Below are 27626 nucleotides of genomic sequence, written 5' to 3' on the forward strand. Positions count from 1 at the left end.
AAACATGTGTGGAGATATTGAAGATCTGAATAAAGCAGAACAATCAACTAGATTGATGTAACAGAACCATTTTCTACTCAACTCCCATATCTTCTGAGAGCTTCCCAACACTATAATCTTCCCCAGCCTCAGGAGGAGATGCCAAAGGTGAGCAATGGGGGCCAAGACAAGGAGAGATGTGCAACTGAGACAAAAGTGTCATTATGAGAAAACGTAAAGATGACTTGTTATGCTTAGACAAGTGCTTTTTAAGTTATTTTCTATTTCTGTCTGTGAGATGTTAACACTTCATGATAAAAAGTAATAAATGAAAGCAAAATATCACTTTTAAAGTGGGATGCATATTGGTAACAAAACCAAAAGAAATATTTTTTTAAAAATCTAAAGGAAACTTGGCATTTCTGTCAAAAGTTTTATGAATTAGGATACCATTGGACCAGTATGCATATCTAATTTAGTATAACTTAATATCTACACAATATGGAGAGCTTAATATATCCCCCAATCAGCTCAAAATATCAAGACATTTAGGCTTAAGTTAAACAAACAATGAGTCCCACTGCTTTACCATTTCAGGAGGTTTGATTCCCTGATGATATTGGAGTGTGGCATGAAGTCATGTCTGCAATGAACTTAAGATTTTAAAAAAACTGAAACACTCATGTTTGTTTATAGCCTAAATGGTTTTCTATGAAAAATAATTGAAACTTAGGGAGCTGGTCCGTGTGTGACATTCTGGTGTACACTTCTCAGGTTCTTCACATCAGTGCTGTCCCTGGGAAATCACTCTCCTCTCACAGGTAGGACTTGGTATTGTTAAAATATATTTGGGAAATTAGACATAGATACTTTAATCAATAAAAATAAAATTATGGCCTGAAATCTATTCTCATAAATTAGCAAATGCCTTTATAAACAATTCTAAAGTGAATCAATAAAAAAATCTGAGTTTGCATAAAAAAATAACAGCACATATTTAGAATAAGTACAATGTGAGAAACACTCTTCATTGAAAGTTGTATGAAAATCATTATTATTTTATAATTCAGGCAAAGTTCTTCTTTAACAGTCAGTTTTCTTCTCTTTCTCTGCAATGTGGGTAAAAAGCATTAGTGGTGCCTAGATCATCGGCTGAGTCATTGCTGTCACTGAGTCCTTGCTGCCATGAAAGCGGAAAAAGTGAGTGTGCTCGTCACTCAGTCATGTCCAACCTTCGCCTGGACCGTAGCTCACCAGGCTCCTCTGTCCATGGGCTTCTCGGGGTAAGAGTCCTGGAGTGGGTGGCCATTCCCTGCTCGGGAGAGTCTTCCCGAACCAGGGATTGAACCCATGTCTCCTGCATTGCAGGCATTTCTTAGCCATCTGGGCAACCAGTGAAGTCCACTTTCTCCTATATTGCCCCCTCTAATTGCCACCAACTCTCACCTGGTGCAAGTGATATGATATGTTTCCACCCACAAAAGTGGGTGGACTGCATAGTTCATTGGGTCACAAAGAGTTGGACACGACTGAGTGACTTTCACTTTCACCTGCATTTTACCACCCTGGCCAATAAATTCAAGTATCTCAGTAGGGTAATGAACTAGTGTGAATGGGTGAGAAAGCAGGGGTGGTTCTTCATTTACAAAGTGCTTTAAACGTGATCTGTGTCCATCCCAGCACTGTAGCTTTTAATGAGTCGCTGTAACAATGACGTACCTGGTCATTTCCTGCTATTGAACAAAAGTATAGATTTTTCCAGCATTGCCTTTATGGTCTCCTTTATCATTCACAAAAGTTGAGACGTGCACCTTATGATTTTTCACATAATATCAGTCTTATAGATAATATGATTTTTATTATCAGTGTGACCATTTACATGTTTTAGAGAACTTGAATCAAATTTCTATCATAGAGTTTATTCTTACCCTCTGCAAGAGTTAAAATGAGGGATAGTTTCAGCAAAATCGTTATGGTTTGGGGATGTGTCTGATAATCATTTTAAAATAAATGTCTCTTCCCCTAAGAGGAAACTTTTAATACATTATTTTTCCCTATTACTCCCTCCTTTAATATTTAATATCAATGATATATATGTGTGTGTTTGTATAAAAATATACACACATTTTTGTGTAATGTATGCTTATCTGTTTTTATAGAAAAAAGAATTGACTTAATTTTGTGTCCCATTAACCAATTTATGCCCTCAATAATTGGCTATAATATACAAAGCTAAGGATATCCTGAGATGTCTTAAAAGTGAAACAAGCTTTGGTGATGTGAGGGCCGCTTGAGGCAGGCAAGAATAGATAAAGTGAACAGGCATCACTTTCTGTTGTGATGGGAGGGATTAACTTAAAACGACCCTGAGGTTAGAGTGGCAGGTAGACAGACACTGGTTATGTAAGTATTCATCTGTTCTACTTCCTTAAGTCCATCCAGCTGAGAAAATGCATGAGCTTCATTGACTTTTTAGACACTGCACCAAAATTATACTGAAAACAAAGGATCATAATTTCAAAGAAAAGCAATGTTTAAAGGAAATGTCAATGACCAATTCATGAGAATGAATTGCAGAAGAGGTAAAATATTTTCATATAGGAAAAGACTTGTGGAAAAGCATTTGAAAATATGACTACTTTTATGTAAAGGAACTCTACATTAAGTTAGCTATTGAAAACACCAAATGCATGCTAGGATATTTCTGTGTGTGTGTGTGTGTGTGTGTGTGTGTGTGTGTTTTAAGAATTTTTCAATGTGGACAAATTTTAAAGTATTTACTAAATTTCTTATAATGTGGCTTCTGTTTTATATTTTGTTTTTTTGTCAATGAGTCATGTGGGATCTTAGCTTCTTATTAGGGGATCAAACCCTCACCCCTTGCATTGTAGAACCACTGGATTGCCAGAGAAGTCTCCTAGGTTATTTGTTTAAGTTAATTATTTTAATTGGATGCTAGTTATTTTACAATATTAGAGTGGTTTTTGCCATACGTTGACATGAATCAGCCCTTTATACAACATGTATTTACAAGTTTGAGAGAGGTAGGCATCAGATAACACCGTGTGAGTTGGGGGGGGGGGGAAGGACCAATTAATTTTTATTTCCTTTATTTTAGAAATCTTTGGAAGCTGAGCAAACACAATGTTAAAGGAAAACTACACAGAGGTGACTGAGTTTATTCTCCTGGAACTGACAGATTGAACTGAGTTGCAGCCTGTCCTTTTTGTGGTCTTCCTAGTCATCTACCTGATCACAGTCTTCGGCAATGTGAGCATGATTTTGTTAATCAGAGCTGACTCAAAGCTTCATATACCAATGTACTTCTTCCTCAGCCACCTCTCCTTTGTAGATCTCTGCTATGATACCACTGTCACTCTTCAGATGCTGGTCAATCTCTCATCTAAGGGAAAAAAAACATTTCCTTCCTTGATTGCTTTATACAGTTTGACTTTTTCATTTCCTTGAGGCTCACAGATAGATATATTCTCACAGCAATGGCTTATGACTGTTACATAGCCATCTGCAAACCCTTGGCAGCAAAATGTCCCAAGGTGTCTGCCTCTCTCGTTGCTACTTCTTATGTTTATGGCTTTACAAATGGTCTTACCTAGACCATCCTGATGCTCCATCTCTCCTACTGTGGACCCAATGAAATCAACCACTTTTACTATGTGGACCCACCTCTCTTAGTCCTAGCCTGCTCAGATACTTATGTCAGTGAAACTGCCATGTTTGTGGTGGCTGGTTCCAACCTCATATTTTCTCTCACCATCATCCGAATCTCCAACATTTTCATCTTTACAGCCATCCTGCAAATGTATTCTCCAGAAGGGAGGCACAAGGCCCTCTCTACCTGTGGGTCTCAACTAACAGTTGTCACCATGTTTTATGGGACACTGTTCTGGATGTATCTAAGGCCACCTTCAGTGGCATCTGTAGAGCAGACCAAAATTGCAGCTGTTTTTTATGTCTTTGTGAGTCCTATGCTAAACCCTTTGATCTACAGCCTTCAGAACAAAGATGTTAAAAGAGCAATAAGGAAAGTGTTTCAGGAGAAATCATTTGTCAAATTGGGTACATATTTAGTCAGAGGTATGTAATATAATTGTATCCTCTGACCAGTTAGAGAAAATTTTGAACTAATAAGTCACTTTTTCTCATTGACTTGTCCTTTTCTTCTGTAATTCACCTATGAGACTGGAAAGAATTTGTCCAGTCACTAGCCTGTGTTACTTTAGTGTATTTAAAATGACTACAACATTGGGTGGAGAAGGAAATGGCAACCCACTCCAGTATTCTTGCCTGGAGAATTGCATGGACAGAGGATCAGCACCAGTCCTTCCGATGAACACCCAGGACTTATCTCCTTCAGAATGGACTGGTTGGATCTCCTTGCAGTCCAAGGGTCTCTCAAGAGTCTTCTCCAACACCACAGTTCAAAAGCATCAATTTTTCAGCACTCAGCTTTCTTCACAGTCCAACTCTCACATCCATACATGACCACTGGAAAAACCATAGCCTTGATCAGACGGACTTTTGTTGGCAAAGTAATTTCTCTGCTTTTTAATATGCTATCTAGGTTGGTCATAACTTCCCTTCCAAGGAGTAAGTGTCTTTTAATTTCATGGCTGCACTCACCATCTGCAGTGATTTTGGAGCCCCAAAAAATAAAGTCTAACACTGTTTCCACTGTCTCCCCATCAATTTCCCACGAGTGATGGGACCAGATGCCATGATCTTAGTTTTCTGAATGTTGAACTTTAAGCCAACTTTTCACTCTCCTCCTTCACTTTCATCAAGAGGCTTTTTAGTTCCTCTTCACTTTCTGCCATAAGGGTGGTATCATCTGCATATCTGAGGTTATTGACATTTCTCCTGGCAATCTTGATTCCAGCTTGTGCTTCTTCCAGCCCAGCATTTCTGATAATGTACTCTGCATGTAAGTTAAATAAGCAGGGTGATGATATACAGCCCTGAGGTACTCCTTTTCCTATTTGGAACCAGTCTGTTGTTCCATGTCAGTTCTAACTGTTGCTTCCTGACCTGCATACAGGTTTCTCAAGAGGCAGATCAGGTGGTCTGGTATTCCCATCTCTTTCATAATTTTCCACAGTTTACTGTGATCCACACAGTCGAAGGCTTTGGCGTAGTCAATAAAGCAGAAATGGATGTTTTTCTGGAACTCTCTTGCTTTTTTGATGATCCAGCGGATATTGGCAATTTGATCTCTGGTTTCTCTGCCTTTTCTAAAACCAGCTTGAACATCTGGAAGTTCTTGGTTCATGTATTGCTGAAGCCTGGCTTGGAGAATTTTGAGCATTACTTTACTAGCGTGTGAGATGAGTGCAATTGTGCAGTAGTTTGAGCATTCTTTGGGATTGCCTTTCTTTGGGATTGGAATGAAAATGGACCTTTTCCAGTCCTGTGGCCACTGCTGAGTTTTCCAAATTTGCTGGCTTATGGAGTGCAGCACTTTCACAACATCATCTTTCAGGATTTGAAATAGCTCAACTGGAATTCCATCACATCCTCTAGGTTTGTTCGTAGTGATGCTTTCTAAGGCCCACTTGGCTTCACATTCCAGGATGTCTGGCTCTAGGTGAGTGACACACCATTGTGATTATCTGGGTCATGAAGATCTTTTTTTGTACACTTCTGTGTATTCTTGCCACCTCTTCTTAATATTTTCTGCTTCTGTTAGGTCCATACAATTTCTGTCCTGTATTGAGCCCATTTTTGCATGAAATGTTCCCTTACTCTCTCTAATTTTCTTGAAGAGATCTCTGGTCTTTCCCATTCTGTTGTTTTCCTCTATCTCTTTGCATTGATCACTGAGGAAGGCTTTCTTATCTCTCCTGGCTATTCTTTGGAACTCTGCATTCAAATCAGAATATCTTTCCTTTTCTCCTTGGCTTTTTGCTTCTCTTCTTTTCACAGCTATTTGTAAGGCCTCCTCAGACAACCATTTTGCCTTTTTGCATTTCTTTTCCATGGGGATGGTCTTGATCCCTGTCTCCTGTACAATGTCACGAACCTCTGTCCATAGTTCATCAGGCTATCTGTCTATCAGATCTAGTCCCTTAAATCTATTTCTCACTTCCACTGTCTATTCATAAGGGATTTGATTTAGGTCATACCTGAATGGTCTAGTGGTTATCCCTACTCTCTTCAGTTTAAGTCTGAATTTGGCAATAAGGAGTTCATGATCTGAGCCACAGTCAGCCCCAGGTCTTGTTTTTACTGACTTTATCGAGCTTCTCCATCTTTGACTGCAAAGAAGGAGAAATGGCTACCCATTTCAATATTCTTGCCAGTGAAATTTCTATGGACAGAGAAGCCTGCTGGCTACATCCATGGGGCTGCAAAGAGTGAGAATCAACTTAGTGAATGAGCACACATACTACACAAGTATTTAACACTTGATTTGGGGTGCAATTTTACTTTCTATTTTCCATTTAAAAAATAATTTTGTAGGTTTTAGGACACTTTCCTTTTTCCCTTCATACTTCATTGGCAGCTCTGCTTACACACTGTGTTGCAGAAATGGCAAGCTGCATGCAGATCCAACTTGTGCAGTTAGCATGCTTCTGTTCTCAGAAGCCCATTAATTACATTTCATGCTCTGCTCTCATTGTCTTGAAATGCTTGATAGCTTTTAAACAATGATTGAGAACATTTTCCTTTGTAGTGGATCTTGTCTATGGTGTACAATATCCTAGTTCTAAGTTTAATAATTTGTAGATTTCTAATTATACAGTGGAAGTGACAAATAGATTCAAGGGACAAGATCTGATAGGCAGAGTGTCTGGAGAATTATGGACAGAGGTTCCATAGTACAGGAGGCAGTTACTTTTTCTTTTTCCCCAAGAAAAAGAAATGCAACAAGGCAAAAGTTTTAGGAGGCTTTACAAATAGATCAGAAGAGAAGTGAAAGACAAAGGAGAAAAGGAACGATTTATCCATGTGAAAGTAGAGTTCCAGAGAACAGCAAGGAGAGATACGAAAGTCTTCCTAAGTACACAAGGCAGAGAAATAGAGGAAACCAATAGATTGGGAAAGACTAGAGAGAGCTTCAAGAAAATTAGAGACACCAAGGGGACATTTTATGCAAAGATGAGCACAAAAAAGGACAGAAATGTTAAGGACCTAACAGAATCAAAAGATTTGAAGAAGAGGTGCAAAATTACACAGAAGAACTCTACAGAAAAGGTCTTAATGACTCAGATAGCCATCATGGTGTGATCACTTACCTAGAGTTAGATCCTGGAGTGTGAAGTCAAGTGGGTCTTAGGAAGCATTACCATGAACAAAGCTAGTGGAGGTGAAGAAGCTCCAGCTGAACAGTCTCATTCCTAAGAGATGATATTCTTAAAATGCTGCACCTAAAAGGCCAGCAAATTTGGAAAACTCAGCAGTGGTCACAGGACTGGAAAAGGTCAGATTTAATTCCAATCCCAAAGACGGCCAATGCCAAGAAATGTTCAAACTGCCACACAATTACACTCATTTCACATGCTAGCAACCTATTGTTCAAAATCCTTCAAGCTAAGTTTCAGGAGTATAGGGACTGAGAACTTCTACAAGCACAAGCTGAATTTAGAAAAAGTAGAGGAACCAGAGATCGAATTGCCAACATCCATCAGATCATACAAAAACAAAAGCAATTCCAGAAAAACATACACTTCTGCTTCATTGACTATGCCAAAGCCTTTGACTGTGTAGTTACAACAAGCTGTTGAAAGCTTTCACAGAGATGAGAATACCAGAACAATACCAGAACACCTTACCTGCCTCCTGAGACATATGTATGCAGGTCAAGAAGCAACAGTTAGAACTGACATGGAACAGCAAACAGGTTCAACATTTGGAAAGGAGTATGATAAAGCTGTGATAAAGTTGTGTGTTGTCACCCTGCTTATTTAACTTATTTGTGGAGCATATCACGCAAAATGCTGGACTGGCTGAAGCACAAGCTGAAATCAGGATTGCCCAGAGAAATAACAATACCCTCAGATATGCAGGTGACACCACCCTTATGGCAGAAGGCAAAGAGAAACTGAAGACCTTCTTGATGAAGGTTAAAGAGAAAAGTGAAAAAACTGGCTTAAAACTCATATTCCAATAGCTAAGATCATGTGGTCGGGTCCCATCACTTCATAGCAAATAGATGGGGATAAAATAGAAATGATGACATCTTATTTTCTTGGGCTCCAAAACCACTGTTGACAGTGACTGTAGCCATGAAATTAAAAGATCCTTGTTCCTTGCAAGAAAAGGTTTGAGAAACCTAGACAACATATTTAAAAGCAGCAACATCACTTTGTCAACAAAGATCAATATTGACAATGCTATGGTTTCTCCAGTAGTCATTTACAGATGTTTGAGCTAGACCATAAAGAAGACTGAGTGCTTAAGAACTGATGCTTTTGAACTGTGGTGCTAGAGAACACTTTTGAAGAGTCCCTTGGACAGCCAGGAAATCAAACCAGTCAATCCTAAAAGAAATCAATCTTGGATATCCATTGGAAAGACTGATGTTGAACTGAAGGTTCTAAACTTCGGTCTCCTAATATAAAGACCCTGATGCTGGGAAAGATTGAGGTCAGGAAGAGAAGGGGGTGAGAAAGGATAAGATGGTTGGATGACGTTGCGGACTCAATGGACATGAGTTTGAGCAAAGTCAGGGAGATCGTGAAGGACAGGGAAGCCAGGCATGATGCAGTCCATGGGGTCACAGAGTCAGACGTGAATGAGCCACTGAATAACAACTATTTATACATGTAAACATTTTACGTTATGTCTTTTTATTATTTTTATTGGCTGAACCATTCTTTAAAATCCGTAGTGCTTTGAATTTTTCTAAAGGGTCATACACACGATTTTATATATGCTCATAACAACTTCTTTTTCCCCTAATGCTGTATTGCATTCCCCTGCTTTCTTCTCCCACTGGTAACCACTAATTGGATCTATATCTGTGACTCTGGTTCTTTTCTGTTTACTTCACAATATTGCTGTATTTTTTATATTCCACCTATTTGTGATATCATACAGCATTTCTTTTTGTCTCTTTCTGCCCTATTTTAGTAGCTCAATGCCCTCCAATACATCCATGTTGCCACAAACAGCAAAACTGCATTCACATACAATGGGTCCTTTACATGTGAACTTTCAAGTTGTGAACTTTCAAAGATGTGAATGTGTGTTCACAGGGCCAATCACAACTGACTCTGCTTTTGTGTACTCTGCTGTACTTACTGCAGAGAGTATACTGGTACTGTACCTTTCTTTATTTCAAGTCAAACACGCCTGGAAGCAACCATAAACACACTGGGACGTGAAGCACACTTCAGATACTCTCCACTTACACCTACTTACTTACAGGCGATGGGTAACAGTCAGACACCCTGTGTGGTCTTGGCTCTGGAAAGGGGAGGAGGGAGCAGTAGATATCTCAGTGCTCTGCTGTGCCTGGGTGATTCCAGTTGTCAAAATAAGGGGACAGAAAAACACTTCAAAGACACATTCTCAAATCCAATTTTATCTGTGATAATCCCAGTAATGTTAATCTCTGATTCCTGTGTTTAGTCTGCAAGTGATCCGTGATCCAGAAGGATGGTGATTCAATGGCCCTTTTAGGACCCAGCAATACTGAAGCCAGAAATGCATATTCTACTGCAGCATTTATTGAATAACTAGCGTCTGACACCCTGGTGTGGGTAAGGATGAGAGACAAAATTTTACTCAGATGTGTTAACTAAAGAGAATTTAATGGAAAAATTTATAAAGAGAATGCAGTCAGAGTTAAAGAAATCAGTCCAAGAAGCTGAAGTCTCTGGAGGCTAAGTCTAGAAAGCAATTTTCTTCCCAGACCTGATGAGGCCAACACAAGTGCTACTGTCAGGAGTCCAGTGAAACTAGATCCAGGAAGAACGCCCCAGCCCACCTTCTCAACCCACACCTCAGCAGGAATTTTCCTTGGATGGATGCAGCCACCCTAGCACTTTGTTATGAAACTGGGAGAAAAATGGAAAATAAATTTGGATACTTTCCTCTTACTCTCCCCTGTGTTATGCTCTTGATCTCTCCCATTGGCCAAACTCAGAACTAGTTACCCTAGGGGCTCTACTGATGGAATCTAAGGAATAAACTACAAGGGAACAACAGCTGCAGCAACAATGTAGAGAAAAAAGACAATAGATCTAGAAGGGCTGGTCTGACAAAGGAAGAATCAGCAGCACATTTATATTATGTCTACCCACAGAGTTCCCATCACTATGTGTTTATTATTATAGCTGTCTAAAATACTAAGAACAAGATTCAGAATCAGGAAATAGGTAGTCCAAATGCAACAAAAGTTGTCTGATCATCTCATGGTTTACCTATATCATGAACTCTTCCATCTTTCTTCTTGTAAACAGGATAACTTAACCTGTTCCCCAAATCAAGTCTCAAAATATCAAGACATTTAGGCATAAGTTAAAACAAATAATGGATCCCATTGCTTCACCATTTCAGGAGATTTTATTCCCTGATCATACTAGGGAGTGGCAAGAAGTTATGTCCTCAATGGACTTATTATTAAAAGAGTAAAACACTTGTTTATAGCCTAAATGATTTAAGGTGAGAAATAATTGAACCCTAAGGAATTGTTTCCTCTGTAACAATATTGGTATAAAATCCTAAGGTTCTTCATTTCCATGCTGTCACTGGGAAATCACTCTTCTTTCACAGGTAGGACTAGTTTTCATTAAAATAGTGTGGAATCTAGAAATAAATAATTTAATTAAAAAAATCATTGCCCGAAGCCTCTTCTCTTAAAATAGCAAATGCCTTTGTTGACAATTCTTAAATGAATTTTAATAAAATTTCTGCATTAACATAGAAAATAGCAATATATATTTAGAATAAATACAGTGGAAGAAACATTCTTCACTGAATTTTGCATGAAAGTCATTATTATTGTATAAACTAGGCAAAGTTCATTTAAAAGTTATTTTTCTTTATAAAGAACATTATATAGAACATTACAACATACTAACACATATATATGGAATTTAGAAAGATGGTAATGATAACCCTATATGCAAAACAGAAAAAGAGACACAGATGTACAGAACAGACTTTTGGACTCTGTGGGAGAAGGTGAGGGTGGGATATTTTAAGAGAACAGCATCAAAACATGTATATTATCTAGGGTGAAACAGATCACCAGCCCAGGTGGGATGCATGAGACAAGTGCTCGGGCCTGGTGCACTGGGAAGACCCAGAGGGATCGGGTAGTGAGGGAGGTGGGAGGGGGGATTGGGATGGGGAATACATGTAAATCCATGGCTGATTCATGTCAGTGTAAACCCACTACAATGTTGTGAAGTGATTGGCCTCCAGCTAGTGAGAATAAATGAAGGAAAAAAAAAAGTTGTTTTTCTTCTTTTTCTCTATAATGGACGTAAAAGAAGAACTAGCTGTGCCTGGATCATTAGCTAAGTAATTACTGCTTATTGAGTACTTTCTGCTGTGAAAATGAAAAACAAAGTGAAAGTGTTAGTCAGTCAGTCATGTTTAACCCTTTGCTAGCTCATGGACTGTCACCCACTCAACTCCTCTGTCTAAGGAATTCTCCAGGCCAGAATCCTGTAGTGCGTAGCCACTCCTTTCTGTAGAGGGTCTTCCCAACACAGGGATTGAACCTGTGTCTGCTGGTGCAGGTAAATTCTTTACCATCTGAACCACCAGGGAAGCCCCCTTTCTGCTACCCTGCCCTTCCTAATTGCTATCTTTCACCTGATGAAGGTGATATGTTCCCCACCCCCCCAAAAGAAAAAGGTTGTCATAAATGCATGCATCAACTATAAGACACAATTCAAGTCTGTGAAATGCTATCAGTTCAGTTCAGTTCAGTTCAGTCATTCAGTCTTGTCTGACCCTTTGTGACCCCATGGACTGCAGCACACCAGGCCACCCTGTCCATCACCAACTCCCAGAGTTTACTCAAACTCATGTCCATTGAGTAAGTGATGCCATCTCCATTGGTGCCATTTCAGTTGGTGAAACGCTATAATGTAACTCAAATTCAGGCCTCATTTCTAAGTACTGGGCTAGGTGTTTTGAACAGTTGCCTCATGGACAGGTAAGTGCAAAATCTCATTAGGTGAAAATTGCCACCCTCATGAACATACACATGCAAAAAACTGAACAGGTTTATATTCTGGCACTTTTCTACTACTAAAAATATTTATAAATATACTGTGGAGTAGCATCTTAATGGTAAAAACATATCAACGGTCACATCATGACACAGCCTCAGAGCGAGGGTGATTGTCGAGAGTACAGAGATTGCCATTCCTCAAAGCCATTTCTTCCACTTCTGTCTGAGTTTTTCTTGCCCAGTCTTCTAAGATCCTGTGTTCTGTGTTTGAAAATAAAGGTCATGACCATAAAGTACTCAGGTAAATAATCTGGAATGTTCATTGCTTGCACTGTCTCATTTCTGCACAGTGAAAATTGAATGGAGATGCTAATTATTTGCAGTTTTGACTGAGGAGTCAATAAATACATAATAAAGACACAATCCTTACCCTAAAATATGTTTATTTACTACAAGAAGAACTATAATGTTCAGTTCAGTAGCTCAGTCGTGTCTGACACTTTGCACCCTTGGACTGCAGCACACCAGGCTTTCGTGTCCATTATCAGCTCCCGGAGTTTACTCAAACTCATGTCTATCAAGTTGGTGATGCCATCCAACCGTCTCATTCTCTGTCATCCCCTTCTCCTCCTGCCTTCAGTTTTTCCCAGAATCAGGGTCTTTTCCAATGAGTCAGTTCTTTGCATCAGGTGGCCAAAGGAGTGGAGTTTCTGTTTCAGCATCAGTCCTTCCAATGAATAACTATAATCTTAGAAACTTATAAAAGGAAAACCAAATGATTGTCATCTTAATTGATTTAGATGACTTCTCTTTCATTTTCCAACCCTAGTCAATAAGTTCACATATCTCAGGAGGGTAGTGAAATAGTGTAAATGGCAAAAAAGGAGGGCTGGTTCATGTACAAAGTGATTTAAATGTGACCCATATCCATTCTTGGCACTGGAGCTATTAATAAGTGTCATTATAACAATGACATACCTGGTTATGTGCTATTGAAAGAAAGTGCAGATTTTTTAGCATGGACTTCATGGTCTCCCTTAGCATGCATAAATTTTGAGAAATGTACTTTATGCTTTCTTACATACTTTCTCAATTTTATGGGCAATATAATTATTATTATCAGTGTTATCTTTTACATGTTTAAAGAACTTAGAATTCCTATTGTAGAGTATATCCTTATTCTCTGAAAGAGTTAAAATGAGGTGGAGTTGCGATAAAATCATTACAGGTTGGGGATGTGTCTGTCAATCACCTTATAATAATTGTCTCTTCTCCTAAGAGGAAACTTTTCATGCATTACTTTCCCCCAATAATACATTTAATGCATTATTACTTCTCCAACAATATGTTTAATGCATTTAATATGTTATTGATCCCCAAATAATATGTTTAATACATTATTACTCCCTCATTTAATACCACTGATACATGTGCATGTATAAAAATATACACATATCATTTATGTACTATATGCTCACCTGCTTTTACACAAAAAAACTGGCTTATCTGTGCCCCAGGAACCAACTTTTGCCCTCGATAATTGGCTGTAATATAGTTCAGTTCAGTTCAGTTCTGTCGCTCAGTCGTGTCTGACTCTTTGCGACCCCATGAACCGCAGCACACTGTAATAGAGAAAGACAACGATATCCTGAGATGTTTTAAAAGTTAAGTGAGATTTGGTGAGGGCCACCAGAGAGAGGCAAGAGTGGATAAAATGAACATACATCGCAAGGTTGAGGGACTATTTCTAAAATGACCCTGAGGTTAGAGTGGCAGGTAGACAGACACTGGTCCTTTAAAGATATGTCTATTCCACTTACTTAAGCCCATTCAGCTGTTAAACAAATGAGTTTCACGTACTGATGCTTTAGATACCATATCAAAATTATACTAAAAACAAGGGATCATAATTTCAAAGGGAAACAATATTTAAAGGAATTATCAGTGGTCAATTCACGCTAATGTTTTGCAGAAAAGTTAAAAGCTTTTCAACTAGGAAAAGAATAGCACAGATCATTTGAAAATGATTACCTTTCTTTTTTTTTCATTTATTTTTATTAGTTGGAGGCTAATTACTTTACAATATTGTAGTGGTTTTTGTCATACATTGACATGAATTAGCCGTGGATTTACATGTATTCCCCATCCTGATCCCCCCTCCCACCTCCTTCTCTACCTGATCCCTCTGGATCTTCCCAGGGCACCAGGCCCGATTGCCTTTCTGTAAAGAAACTGAATTAAGTTAGATATCAAAAATACATAGTTCATGCTTATTAGCTTATTTCTGTCTTTAATTTCTGATGTGGCCCATTTATAAAATCTTTACTGAATTTATTATTAGTAAGTATATAGTTCTATGTTTTGGTTTTTTGGCCATGAGGCATCTGGGATCTTAGCTGGGAATGAAACACACATGGACTGCATTAGAAGGTGAGATTGTAACCACTGGATCACCAGGGAAGTCCCCTAAGTTATTTCTTTATACCACATGTATTTACGAGGTATAGGCAGCAGATGACATGATGTAAGGAATGGAGAAATGACAAAAGACCAATTCATTTTTATTTCCTTTTCTTTAGACATCACTGGAAGCTGAGCAACACGATGTTCAAGGAAAACTACACAGAGGTGACTGAGTTTATCCTCCTGGGACTGACAGATCGAGCTGAGTTGCAGCCTGTCCTTTTTGTGGTCTTCCTAGTCATCTACCTGACCACAGTCTTCGGCAATGTGAGCATGATTTTGTTAATCAGAGCTGACTCAAAGCTTCAGACTCCGATGTACTTCTTCCTCAGCCACCTCTCCTTTGTAGATCTCTGTTCTGCCACCAATGTCACTCCTCAGATACTGGTTCATTTCTTATCTGAGAGAAAAACTATTTCCTTCCTTGGTTGCTTTATACAGTTTGACTTTTCCATGTCCTTGGGGATCACAGGTGGCTATATTCTTACAGTGATGGCTTATGACCGCTACGTGGCCATCAGCAAACCCCTGTTATATGGCAGCGAAATGTCCCGAGGTGTCTGTATCTCCCTTGTTGCTGCTCCTTATATTTACGGCTTTGCATATGGTCTTGCTCAGACCATCCTGATGCTCCACCTCTCCTTCTGTGGACCCAAGGAAATCAACCACTTTTACTGTGCGGACCCACCGCTCCTAGTCCTGGCCTGCTCAGACACTTATGTCAAAGAGACTTCCATGCTCATTGTGGCTGGATCCAACCTCACGTGTTCTCTCACCATCATCCTCATCTCCTACATTTTCATCTTTCGAGCCATTCTGCATATCCGCTCTGTAGAAGAGAGGTGCAAAGCCTTCTCCACCTGTGGGTCTCACCTGACCACTGTCTTTGTATCTTATGGGACACGGTTTTGCCTGTATGTGAGGCCCCCTTCCAAGACCTCTGTAGAACAGGGTAAAATTATAGCTGTTTTTGCTGTTTTTGTGAGTCCTATGCTAAACCCTTTCATCTACAGCCTTCGGAACAAAGATGTTAAAAGAGTAATAAAGAAAGTGATTCAAGAGAAATTGTTGGTCAATTCGGGTACACATTTGATCAATGGTATGTAATATTTTGTATTCTCTGAAAATTGGAATATTAAATTAATAAGTCACTTTTTGTCATTGGCTCATTTTCTTTTGTAAATCACTTACAAGACTTGAAAGAAAGTGTAAGGTCATTACCTTGTATTTCACTGTATTTAAAATGAATATCACATAGATATTCAATGATAAGACCAGACAGCATTGTTATTGCTCTGTAAAGTTAATAAAGGCCAGATAATTCTACCCACAGTATTTATAAGAGTTAAAAGTTACAAAAGTCAGAATAACCAAATGATGCTAAGGCAATAATTTGTTAGACATGGGAGGCTTAATAATTTCCAAACTATTTTTCAAAACTTGTCATATCAGGAGGAAAAGTTTTTTCTTGTTTCTTTGTTTGATTGTTTCTTTCCTTAGTGTACATTATACATCAGTTAAAATCTTTGAGTATCTTAAGGTACTTCTATAAGAAATATATTTAGGTATTAGTACTGACCTATTTCTGGTGAAGGAAATGGCAATCCACTCGTGTTCCTGCCTGGAGAATCCCATGGCCAAAAGAGCCTGGTGAGCCCCAGTCCATGAGGTCACAAAAAGTCAAACATGACTGAGCACTAAAACACACACGCACTGGTCTCTTTGGGCTTCCCTGTGGCTCAGACGGTAAAGAATCTGCCTGCAAAGCAGGAGACCTGGGTTCTATCTCTGAGTTGGGAAATTCCCCTGGAGGAGGGCATGGCAATGCACTCCAGTATTCTTCCCTGGAGATCACCTTGGACAGAGGAGCCTAGTGGGCTACAGTCCATGGTGTCCCAAAGAGTCGGACATGACTAAGCAACTAACCCCACAGTGGGATTCTCATTCATAAAACTTTTGACAGAAATCTCCATTAATCAGTAAGTCTACTTTGTAATGAAATAACAGAAGGATCTTAGAATACATTCTGCTTCTAACTTATGTGACATCATTTGGAAGTATAAACTTGATTCTTGACAATACCTTTTATTTATGAATGAACTTTAAATATTATTATTATATATGAATGTAATTATCATTATATTAAATGCTTATTTAATATCAATATTCCTTTAACTTTAGTGAACTTTGTCAATGTATCTCTCACTTTTCTCTTTTCTTCCACACTTCAGGTTTAGTTTTCTTTTGTATAATATATACCCTTATATTCAATTATTTCAGTGAGAATTTGCATGAGACTAATTCTCCTCTTGTATTTATCTGAAAATTTCTTGCTTTAACTTTTTTTCATTTATTTTTATTAGTTGAAGGCTAATTACTTTACAATATTGAAGTGGGTTTTTCTTGCTTTAAGTGTAACTCTCAAAGAATGTATTTGGATATAAAGGTAGATACACAAAAACTTTCTTTTCAGCCCTGAAAATATTCCATCATTTGTCTTCCATTAGTTTTAGTAATATAGACGGTAGCACTATCAGATAATCTGTATTTCTCTGTAGGTAAAATATTGTATTTTTATAATTTGCTAATTTTCAGTTTCAGCATTTGTCTTTGTTGGGATTTAGTTATATTTATCTTCTTACATTTTAATTGCCTCCTTGGCTGATCTTTCCAAGCCATATCCTCTTAGTATATGCTCTCAAAATATCATATAACTTTAGATGATTGAAGTTTTCACAATTGCAATTTTAACAGTATTTCTGTGATTGGTTTAGTGTATTTTATCCCCAGGATTGTCATCTTCAAGTTGACTTAGGTCCATGTTTGACTTTGCTCACTAATTTAAAGTCCGTATATATCCCAAAACCTAGAATACAGGTGGTTCAGTAAATATCATTTGATTTCATAAACTCACTATGCCTTTTGCATTATAACTGAGTATTTCAAGCTCTAATCTCTTCAACTTTCTAGCATGATTTTCAGTGAAAGTGAAAGTTAGCTGCACAGTCTTGTCCTACTCTTTGCGATCCCATGGATTGTATCCTACTGGGCTCCCCTGTCCATGGAATTCTCCAGGCAAGGAATGGGTTGCCATTTCCTTCTCCAGGGGATCTTCATGACCCATGGATTGAACCCAGGTCTCCTTTATTGCAGGCAGATTCTTTACCAACTGAGTCACTAAGGAAATCCTCTAATTCTTAATAATTTAAAACCCTATTGTAAACTGTAAGGCTTCATCCCTCCCACCATAAAGAAGACATGCTTAAAGGACACAAAATATCTTTTGACTTTCTCTTAGACACTCTTCATTAAGCATATGGTGACAAATAGAATACTCTCCCTGGATATTTGTTAGTTATGTGGATGAAGGAATGAATGAATTGATGGATAAATAAATGCCACAATATCCAGAGGATGTGAATATTTTGTAACCTTGTCACACTTCTTTCCTAAATTGCTTGATTAAAAAACAAACAAACAAACAAACAAACAAAAACAAAACACACAAAAAACCTATCTATTAGCCTGTTTGAATCCCAGTCTCACAATTCATTAGTTATCTCGCCCAGAGAAAGTTAGTTATACTCTACTAACCTCAGTTTCTAATCTGAAAAATGAAGACAGTAGTACGAATGGCCCGTGGATTTGTGAGGATTAATTAAGCTGATCCGTGTAAAGTGGTAAGCCTGCTGCTGGCATATGCTAAGGATTCAGTGCCTATGATCTATACAAGCAATTACTCCAATTATGTTTTCTTTCCTATAATATTTAAACAAGAGAGTCACTTATCCCAAATTATCTCCCTATAGAGTTTCAGTTTCGAGGGATAAGGATGTCTTCAAAGAATTCATAATTACCTGAGAGCGAAAAGCCAAGATTTTTTGTACAGTCATTGAATTAAATGCACACTGCACTTTCCTTAAATTATTCAGCATATATTTGCTCTTCAATTATTATCTCCAAAACCTTACTAGCTGTGGGTATCAGATTCTTGTTGAAAGTGTTTGCAGGCTATTAGTAGCAACAGAAATATTAGTAGGTAGTGGAAGCAGTATGTAAGCCAAGGATATGGCCAAGTGGTAATATAGCACGCAGTATGGAGGTTAATGGATTCAAGGGATTAGATCTGATAGAGTGCATGGAGAACTATGGTCCAGGGTTTGTGACATTGCAGAGGAGGTGGTGATCAAAACCATCCCCAAGAAGAAGTGCAAAAAGGCAAAATGGTTGTCTGAGGAGGCCTTACAAATAGCTGAGGAAAGGAGGGAAGTAAAAGGCAAAGGTGACTAGGAAAGATATATCCATCTTAATACAGAGTTCTGAAGAATAGCAAGGAAAGATAAGAAAACATTCCTAAGGATCAGTGCAGAGAAATAGAGGAAAACAGTAGAATGGGAAAGACTAGAAATCTCCTCAAGAAAATTAGATACCAAGGAAACATTTGATGCAATGATGGGCACAATAAAGGACAGAAATAGTAAGGATCTAACTGAATTAGAAGAGATTAAGAAGAAGTGGCAAAAATACACAGAAGAACTGTACAGAAAAGGTCTTAATGACTCAGATACCCATCATGGTGTGATCACTCACCTAGAGTTAGACATCCTGGAGTGTGAAGTCTAGTAGGCCTTAGGAAGCATTACTATGAACAAAGCTAGAGGAGGTGAAGAAATTCCAGGTGAGCTATTTCAAATCCTGAAAGATGATGTCGTTAAAATGCTGTCCTTAAAAGGCCAGCAAATTTGGAAAACTCAGCAGTGGCTACAAGACTGGAAAAGGTCAGTTTTCATTCCAATGCCAAAGATGGCCAATGCCAAAAAATGTTCAAACTGCCACACAATTACACTCATTTCACATGCTAGCAAATTAATGTTCAAAATCACTCAAGCTAAGTTTCAAGAGTATGGGAACTGAGAACTTCCACATGTAAAGCTGAATTTAGAAAAGATAGAGGAACCAGAGATCAAATTGACAACATCCATTGGATCAGAGAGTAAGCTAGGCAATTGCAGAAAAACGTATACTTCTGCTTCACTGACTATGCCAAAGCCTTTGACTGTGTAGTCACAGCAAACTGTGGAAAACTTTCAAAGAGATGAGAATACCAGAACAATACCAGAACACCTTACCTGCCTCCTGAGAAATATGCATGCAGATCAAGGAACAACAGTTAGAACCAGACATGGAATAGCAAACAGGTTCAGCATTTGGAAAGGAGTATGATAAAGCTATATATTGTCACCCTGCTTATTTAACTCATTTGCGGAGTACATCATGCAACATGCTGGACTGGCTGAAGCACCAGCTGAAATCAAGATTGCCCAGAGAAATAACAATACCCTCAGACATGCAGGTGACACCACCCTTATGGCAGAAGGCAAAGAGAAACTGAGGACCTTCTTGATGAAGGTTAAAGAGAAGAGTGAAACAAAATGGCTTAAAACTCATATTTCAAAAGCTAAGATCATGTCGTCGGGTCCCATCACTTCAGAGCAAATAAATGGGGAAAAAATAGAAACGATGACAGATTTTATTTTCTTGGGCTCTAAAATCACTGTTGACTGTGACTGTAGTCATGAAATTAAACGATCCTTGCTCCTTGCAAGAAAAGGTTTGACATATCTAGACGATATATTAAAAAGCAGAAACATCAGTTTGTCAACAAAGATTAATATTGACGATGCTATGGTTTCCCCAATAGTCATTTATGGATGTTTGAGCTAGACCATAAACAAGACTGAGTGCTGAAGAACTGATGCTTTTGAACTGTGGTGCTACAGAACACTATTGAAGAGTCCCTTGGACAGCCAGGAGATCAAACCAATCAATCCTAAAAGAAATCAATCTTGGATATCCATTGGAAGGACTGATGTTGAAGCTGAAGGTCCAAAGCTTTGGTCACCTGATGTGAAGACCCTGATGCTGGGAAAGATTGAGGTCAGGAATGAAGGGGGTGACAGAGGATAAGATGGTTGGATGACTTTGCGGACTCAATGGACATGAGTTTGAACAAACTCAGGGAGAGAGTGAAGGACAGGGAAGCCAGGCATGCTGCAGTCCATGGGGTCACAGAGTCAGACATGAATGAGCAACTGAACAACTGTTTATACATATATAAGTTTTATGTTATGTTATTCTATTATTTTTACTGACTGAACCATTCTTTAAAATCCATAGTGCTTTGAAACTTTCAAAAGGGTCATACACATGATTTTATATTTTCTCATAACAACTTCTTTTTCACCTAATGCTGTATTGCATTCCTCTGCTTCCCTCTCCCCACTGGTAACCACTAGTTGGCTCTGTATCTGTGACTCTGGTTCTTTTTTGATCACTTCACCATATTGTTGTATTTTTATGTTCCACCTATTTGTGATATCATGCAGCATTTCTTTTTGTCTCTTTCTGCCCTATTTTAGTAGCTCAATGCCCTCCAATACATCCATGTTGCCACAAACAGCAGAACTGCATTCACATACAATGGGTCCTTTACATGTGAACTTTCAAGTTGTGAACCTTCAAAGATGTGCATGTGTGTTCACAGGGCCAGTCACGTAAGTCAGCTCACACGGCTGGCCTACGTTACCTGCGTGCGTCCTCCACCACTGACTGCTTCTGTGTGCTCTGCTGCCCGGTGCTGCGGACAGTGCGCCGGTGCCGCATGTTTATTCCAAGTCAAACACGCCTGGAAGCAACCATAAACACACTGGGACATGAAGCACACTTCAGATGCTCTCCACTGACGCCTACTTACTTACAGGCGATGGGTAACAGTCAGACACCCCGCGTGGTCTTGGCTCTGGAAAGGGGAGGAGGGAGCAGTAGATATCTCACTGCTCTGCTGTGCCTGGGTGATTCCAGTTGTCAAAAAAAAGGAGACAGAAAAACACGTCAAAGACACATTCTCAAATCCAATTTTATCTGTGATAATCCCAGTAATGTTAATCTCTGATTCCTGTGTTTAGTCTGCAAGTGATCCGTGATCCAGAAGGATGGTGATTCAAGGACCCCTTTAGCATCCAGCAATACTGAAGCCAGAAATGCATATTCTACTGCAGCATTTATTGAATAACTAACGTGTGACACCCTGGTGTGGATAAGGATGAGAGACAAAATTCTACACAGATATGTTAATTAAAGAGAATTTAATGGAACAAATTTATAAAGAGAATGCAGTCAGAGTTAAAGAAATCAGTCCAAGAAGTTGAAGTCTCTGGAGGCTAAGTCTAGAAAGCAATTTTCTTCCCAGATCTGACGAGGCCAACACAAGTGCTACTGTCAGGAGTCCAGTGAAACTAGATCCAGGAAGAATGCCCCAGCCCACCTTCTCAACCCACACCTCAGCAGGAATTTTCCTTGGAAGGATGCAGCCACCCTAGCACTTCATTATAAAACTGGGAGAAAAATGGAAAATAAATTTGGATACTTTCCTCTTACTCTCCCCTGTGTTATGCTCTTGATCTCTCCCATTGGCCAAACTCAGAACTAGTTACCCTAGGGGCTCTACTGATGGAATCTAAGGAATAAACTACAAGGGAACAACAGCTGCAGCAACAATGTAGAGAAAAAAGACAATAGATCTAGAAGGGCTGGTCTGACAAAGAAAGAATCAGCAGCACATTTATATTATGTCTACCCACAGAGTTCCCATCACTATGTGTTTATTATTATAGCTATCTAAGATACTAAGAACAGGGTTCAGAATCAGGACATAAGTAGTCCAAATGCAACAAAAGTTGTCTGATCATCCGATGGTTCACCTATATCATGATCTCTTCCATCTTTCTTCTTGTAAACAGGAGAACTTAGTGTGTTCCCCAAGTCAAGTCTCAAAATATCAAGACATTTAGGCATAAGTTAAAATAAATAATGAATCACATTGCTTCACTATTTCAGGAGATTTTATTCCCTGATAACATTGGGGATTGGCAAGAAGTTATGTCCTCAATGGATTTAAGATTATAAAAAGAGTGAAACACTTGTTTATAGCCTAAATGATTTTATGTGAGAAATAATTGAACCCTAGAGAGCTGGTTCCTCTGTGACAATAATAGTATAAACTCCTTAGGTTCTTCACTTCCATGCTATCACTGGGAAATCACTCTTGTTTCACAGGTAGGACTAGTTATTATTAAAATTTTTTGAAATCCCAAAATAAATATTTTAATGAATAAAATCGTGGCCTGAAACCTAGTCTCATAAATTATGAAATGTCTTTTTTAACTGTCCTTAAATGAATTTTAGTAAAAGTTCTGCATTAGCTTAGAAAAGAATAGTACAGATTTAGAATAAATACAATGGAAGAAAAATTCTTCATTGAATGTTGTATGAAAATCATTATTATTTTATAAGCTAGGAAAAGTTCTTTTAAATGTTATTTTTCTTCTTTTTCCCTATAATGGGGGTAAAAGAAGATTTAGCTGTGCCTAGATCATCAGCTAAGTAATTACTGCTTTTTGATTACTTTTTGCAATAAAAGTGAAAAAATAAGTGAAAGCATTAGCTCCTCAGTCATGTCTAACTCTTTGCTACCCCATGGGCTGTCATCCACTGGTTTCCTCTGTCTATGGAATTCTCTAGCCAAGAATATTGGGATGGGTAACCACTCCTTTCTGTAGAGGATCTCCCCAACTCAGGAATTGAACTGGTGTCTCCTGCATTGCAGGCAAATTCTTTACCATCTGAGCCATCAGGGAAGCCCCCTTTCTGCTCTCCTGCTCTCTGATTGCCAACTTTCACCTGAAGGTGATATGTTTCCCATAAAAAAAGATGTAATAAACACACACATCAAATATAAGACACACATATAAATTTGAGAAATGCTGTAATGTAACTCAGATTCAGGCGTCATTTCTAAATACTGGACTAGGTGTTTTGGACACTTACCTCAAGGAGAGGTAAGTGCAAGATCTCATTAGTTGAAAATTACCACCCTCATTAACATATAGATGCAAAAACTGAATAGGTTTAAATTCTGGTATCTTTCTACACTAAAAACATTTATAAGTGTACTGTGGAGTAGCATCTTCAGGGAAAAAGCAATAGATCAAATGCCACATGACAGAGTCTCAGAGTGAGGGTGACTGTCAAGAGTACAAAGATTGCTATTCCTCAGAGCCATTTAGTCCACTTCTCTCTGAGCATTTCTTGCCCAATCATGTGAAGATACTGTGTTCTGTTGTTTGAAAAGAAAGATCATGACCATAAAGTACTCAGGTAAATGATCAGGAATGTTCATTGCTTGCACTGTCTCATTTCTGCACAGTGAAAATTGAATGGAGATGATGATTGAGGACTCAATAAATACAGGTTAAAGACATAATCCATACCCTAAAGTACATTTACTTATTATAAGAAGAACTAGAGTCTTAGGAACTCTACATGGAAGACCAAATGATTATGATTTCATTGATTTAGATGACTTCAGTTTTATTTTACCACCCTAGTCAATAAGCTCACATATCTCAGGAGGATACTGAGTTAGTGCAAATGGGCAAAAAAGCAGCGGTGGTTCATTTACAAAGTGCCTTAAATGTGATCCGTGTCCATCCTTGGCACTGTAGCAATTAGTATGTGTCGTTATAACAACGACGTACCTGGTTATGTGCTATTGAAAGAAAGCGTAGATTTTTCTAGCGTGGCCTTCATGGTCTCCTTTATCATACACAAAAGTTGAGAAATGCACTTTATGATTTCTTACATGCTTCTCAATTTTATGGGCAGTATGGTTATTATTATTAGTGTTATCTTTCACATGTTTTAAGAACTTAAATAGAATTCTTATTTTAGAGATTATCCTTATTCTTTGAAAGAGTTAAAATGAGGTGGAGTTACAATAAAATCATTACAGTTTGGGGATATGTCTGTCAATGATGTTAAAATAATTGTCTCTTCTCCTAAGAGGAAATTTCTAATACATTACTTTCTCCCAACATTTAATATGTTATTACTTATCCAACATTATGTTTAATATATTTAATACATTATTACTTCCACAATAATATGTTTAATACATTATTACTCCCTAATTTAATATTTAATACCATATCTACATGGGTTTGTATAAAAACATACACATATTATTTATGTACTATATACTTACCTGGTTTTACATCAAAAAACAGGTTTATTTTGTGCCCTATGAACCAACTTTTGCCCTCAATAATTGACTGTAATATAGTAAGCTAAGGGTATCCTGAGATATCTTAAAAGTTAAGTAAGATTTGGTGAGGGCCACAGAGAAAAGCAAGAGTGGATAAAATGAACATACATCACAAGGTGAGGGACGACCTTTAAAGTGACCTTGAGGTTAGAGTGGCAGGCAGACAGACACTGGTTCTATAAACATCTGTCTATTCCACTCATGCAAGTCCACTCAGCTGTGGAAAAAAATGAGTTTCCATTATTGATACTTTAGATACCACATTAAAATTATACTGAAAACAAAGGATCATAATTTTGCAGAGAAGCAATGTTTTAGGAATTATGTGATCAATTCATGCTAACATTTTATAGAAAAGATGAAAGTTTTCAACTATGAAAAGAATAGCAAAGAAGCATTTGAAAATATGATTGCCTTTATGTAAAGAAACTCTATATTAAGTTAGATATTGAAAATACATAGTTCATGCTTACTAGCATATTTCAGCTTTTAAAGTACTTTCTGATGTGGCACATATATAAAATTTTTACTGAATTTGTTGCATTATTACTATTGTTTTATGTGTTGGTTTTTTGGCCATGAGGCGTCTGGGATCTTAGTTGTCTTACTGGGGATCAAACACTCACGTGCTGCCTTAGAATATGAAGTTTTAACTACTGGATCACCAGGGAAGGCCCCTCCATTATTTCATTATACCACATGTATTTACAAGTTTGAAAGGACTAGGCATCAGATGACACGATGTGAGGAATGGAAAAATGACAATGGCAAAATTCCCTTTTATTTCCTTTACTTTAGATATCACTGGAAACACAATGTTCAAGGAAAGCTACACAGAGGTGACTGAGTTTATCCTCCTGGGGCTGACAGATGGAGCTGAGTTGCAGCCTGTCCTTTTTGTGGTCTTCCTAGTCATCTACCTGACCACAGTCTTCGGCAATGTGAGCATGATTTTGTTAATCAGAGCTGACTCAAAGCTTCAGACTCCGATGTACTTCTTCCTCAGCCACCTCTCCTTTGTAGATCTCTGTTATGCAACCACTGTCACGCCTCAGATGCTGGTCAATCTCTTATCTGAGAGAAAAACTATTTCCTTCCTTGGTTGCTTTATACAGTTCAACTTTTTCATTTCCTTGGGGATCACGGATTACTATATGCTCACAGTGATGGCCTATGACCACTACATGGCCATCTGCAAACACTTGTTATATGGCAGCAAAATGTCCCGAGGTGTCTGCATCTCCCTTGTTGCTGCTCCTTATATTTACGGCTTTGCAAATGGTCTTGCACAGACCATTCTGATGCTCCGCCTCTCCTTCTGTGGACCCAAGGAAATCAACCACTTCTACTGTGCGGACCCACCGCTCCTAGTCGTGGCCTGCTCAGACACTTATGTCAAAGAGACTGCCATGTTCCTGGTGGCTGGTTCCAATCTCACATGTTCTCTCACCATCATCCTCATCTCCTACATTTTCATCTTTAGAGCAATTCTGCGTATCCGCTCTGCAGAAGGGAGGCGCAAGGCCTTCTCCACCTGTGGGTCTCACCTCACAGCTGTCTCTGTGTTTTATGGGACACTGTTCTGCATGTATCTGCGGCCTCCTTCCGAGACCTCTGTAGAGCAGGGCAAAGTTGTAGCTGTTTTTTTATATTTTTGTGAGTCCTATGCTAAACCCTTTGATCTATAGCCTTCGGAACAAAGATGTTAAAAGAGTAATAAAGAAAGTGATTCAAGAAAAACTGTTTGTCAAACCAGGCACACATTTGTTCAGCAGTATGTAATATTTTGTATTCTCTGACAAATTAGATAGAACATTAAGTTAGTAAGCCACTTATTGTCATTGGCTTATTTTTTCCTTTTGCAATTCACTTACCAGACTTGAAAGAATGTGTCAGGTCATTACCTTGTGATATTTCACTGTATTTAAAATGAATGTTACATAGAAGTTCAATGACAAGACCAGACAGCATTGTTATTGGTCTGTAAAATGAATAAAGCCAGATAATTCTACCCATAATACTCATAAGAGTAAAAGTTATAAAAGTCAAATTTCCAAATGCTGCTAAGGCAATAATAATTGCCTTAGCAATAATTTGTTAGATATAGGAGGCTTAATAATTTCCAAACTACTTTTCAAAACTCGTCAACCATATCAGAAGGAAAAGTTTTTGTGCGTTTCGTTGTTTTTTTCTTTATGTACATTGCATGTCAGTTAAAATCTTTGAGTACTTTAAGTTACTTCTCTAAGAAATATATTTAGGTATTAGTATTGGCCTATTTCTGGAAAAGGAAATGTCAAACCACTCCAGTATTCTTGCCTGGAGAATCCCATGGCCAGAAGAACCTACTGAGCCCTGGTCTATGGGGTCACAAAACATCAGACAGGACTAAGTGACTAAGACACACACATGCACACAAACACACACATGCATACTGGTCTATTTAGGCTTCTCTGCTGGGTCAGATGTTAAAGAATATGCCTGCAAACAGGGAGTTGGGTTCAATTTCTGGGTTAAAAAGTTCCCCTGGAGGAGGGCATGGCAACCCACTCCAGTATTCTTCGCTGGAGAATCCCCATGGACAGAGGAGCCTAGTGGGCTATGGCCATGAGGTCACAAAGAGTCGGACATGACTGAGCGATTAACCACACAGTGGGATTCTCATTCATAAAACTTTTGACAGAAATCTCCATTAACCAGTAAGTCTACTTTGTAGTGAAATAACAGAAGGATCTTAGAATATTTTGATTCTGGTTACATTCTGCTTCTAACTGATGTGGCATAATTTGAAAGTATAGACTTAATTATTGATAATAACTTATTTAAAAATGAACTTTAAATATTATTAGTATATATGAATGTAATTATAAG

General features: G+C 38.3%; 1 protein-coding gene and 1 pseudogene across 1 annotated transcript; both read left to right on the forward strand.

Moving 5' to 3' along the window:
- The first annotated feature begins 3123 nt into the window (after nucleotides 1–3123).
- Nucleotides 3124–21545, forward strand: LOC133067115 (uncharacterized; annotated as a pseudogene).
- Nucleotides 21546–25570: 4025 nt separating this feature from the next.
- LOC133056023 (olfactory receptor 5M5-like) lies at nucleotides 25571–26443 on the forward strand. Its single transcript, XM_061141111.1, has one exon. It carries the CDS (start codon nucleotides 25571–25573, stop codon nucleotides 26441–26443), a length of 873 nt encoding a protein of 290 aa, XP_060997094.1.
- The last annotated feature ends 1183 nt before the right edge of the window (nucleotides 26444–27626 follow it).

Source organism: Dama dama, chromosome 1, assembly GCF_033118175.1.
Source record: "Dama dama isolate Ldn47 chromosome 1, ASM3311817v1, whole genome shotgun sequence".
Taxonomy (NCBI): Eukaryota; Metazoa; Chordata; class Mammalia; order Artiodactyla; family Cervidae; genus Dama; species Dama dama.

What these genes read in the sequence shown, in the direction of transcription:
- LOC133056023 (XM_061141111.1), top strand. Translation starts at nt 25,571, where the DNA reads ATGTTCAAGGAAAGCTACACAGAGGTGACTGAGTTTATCCTCCTGGGG.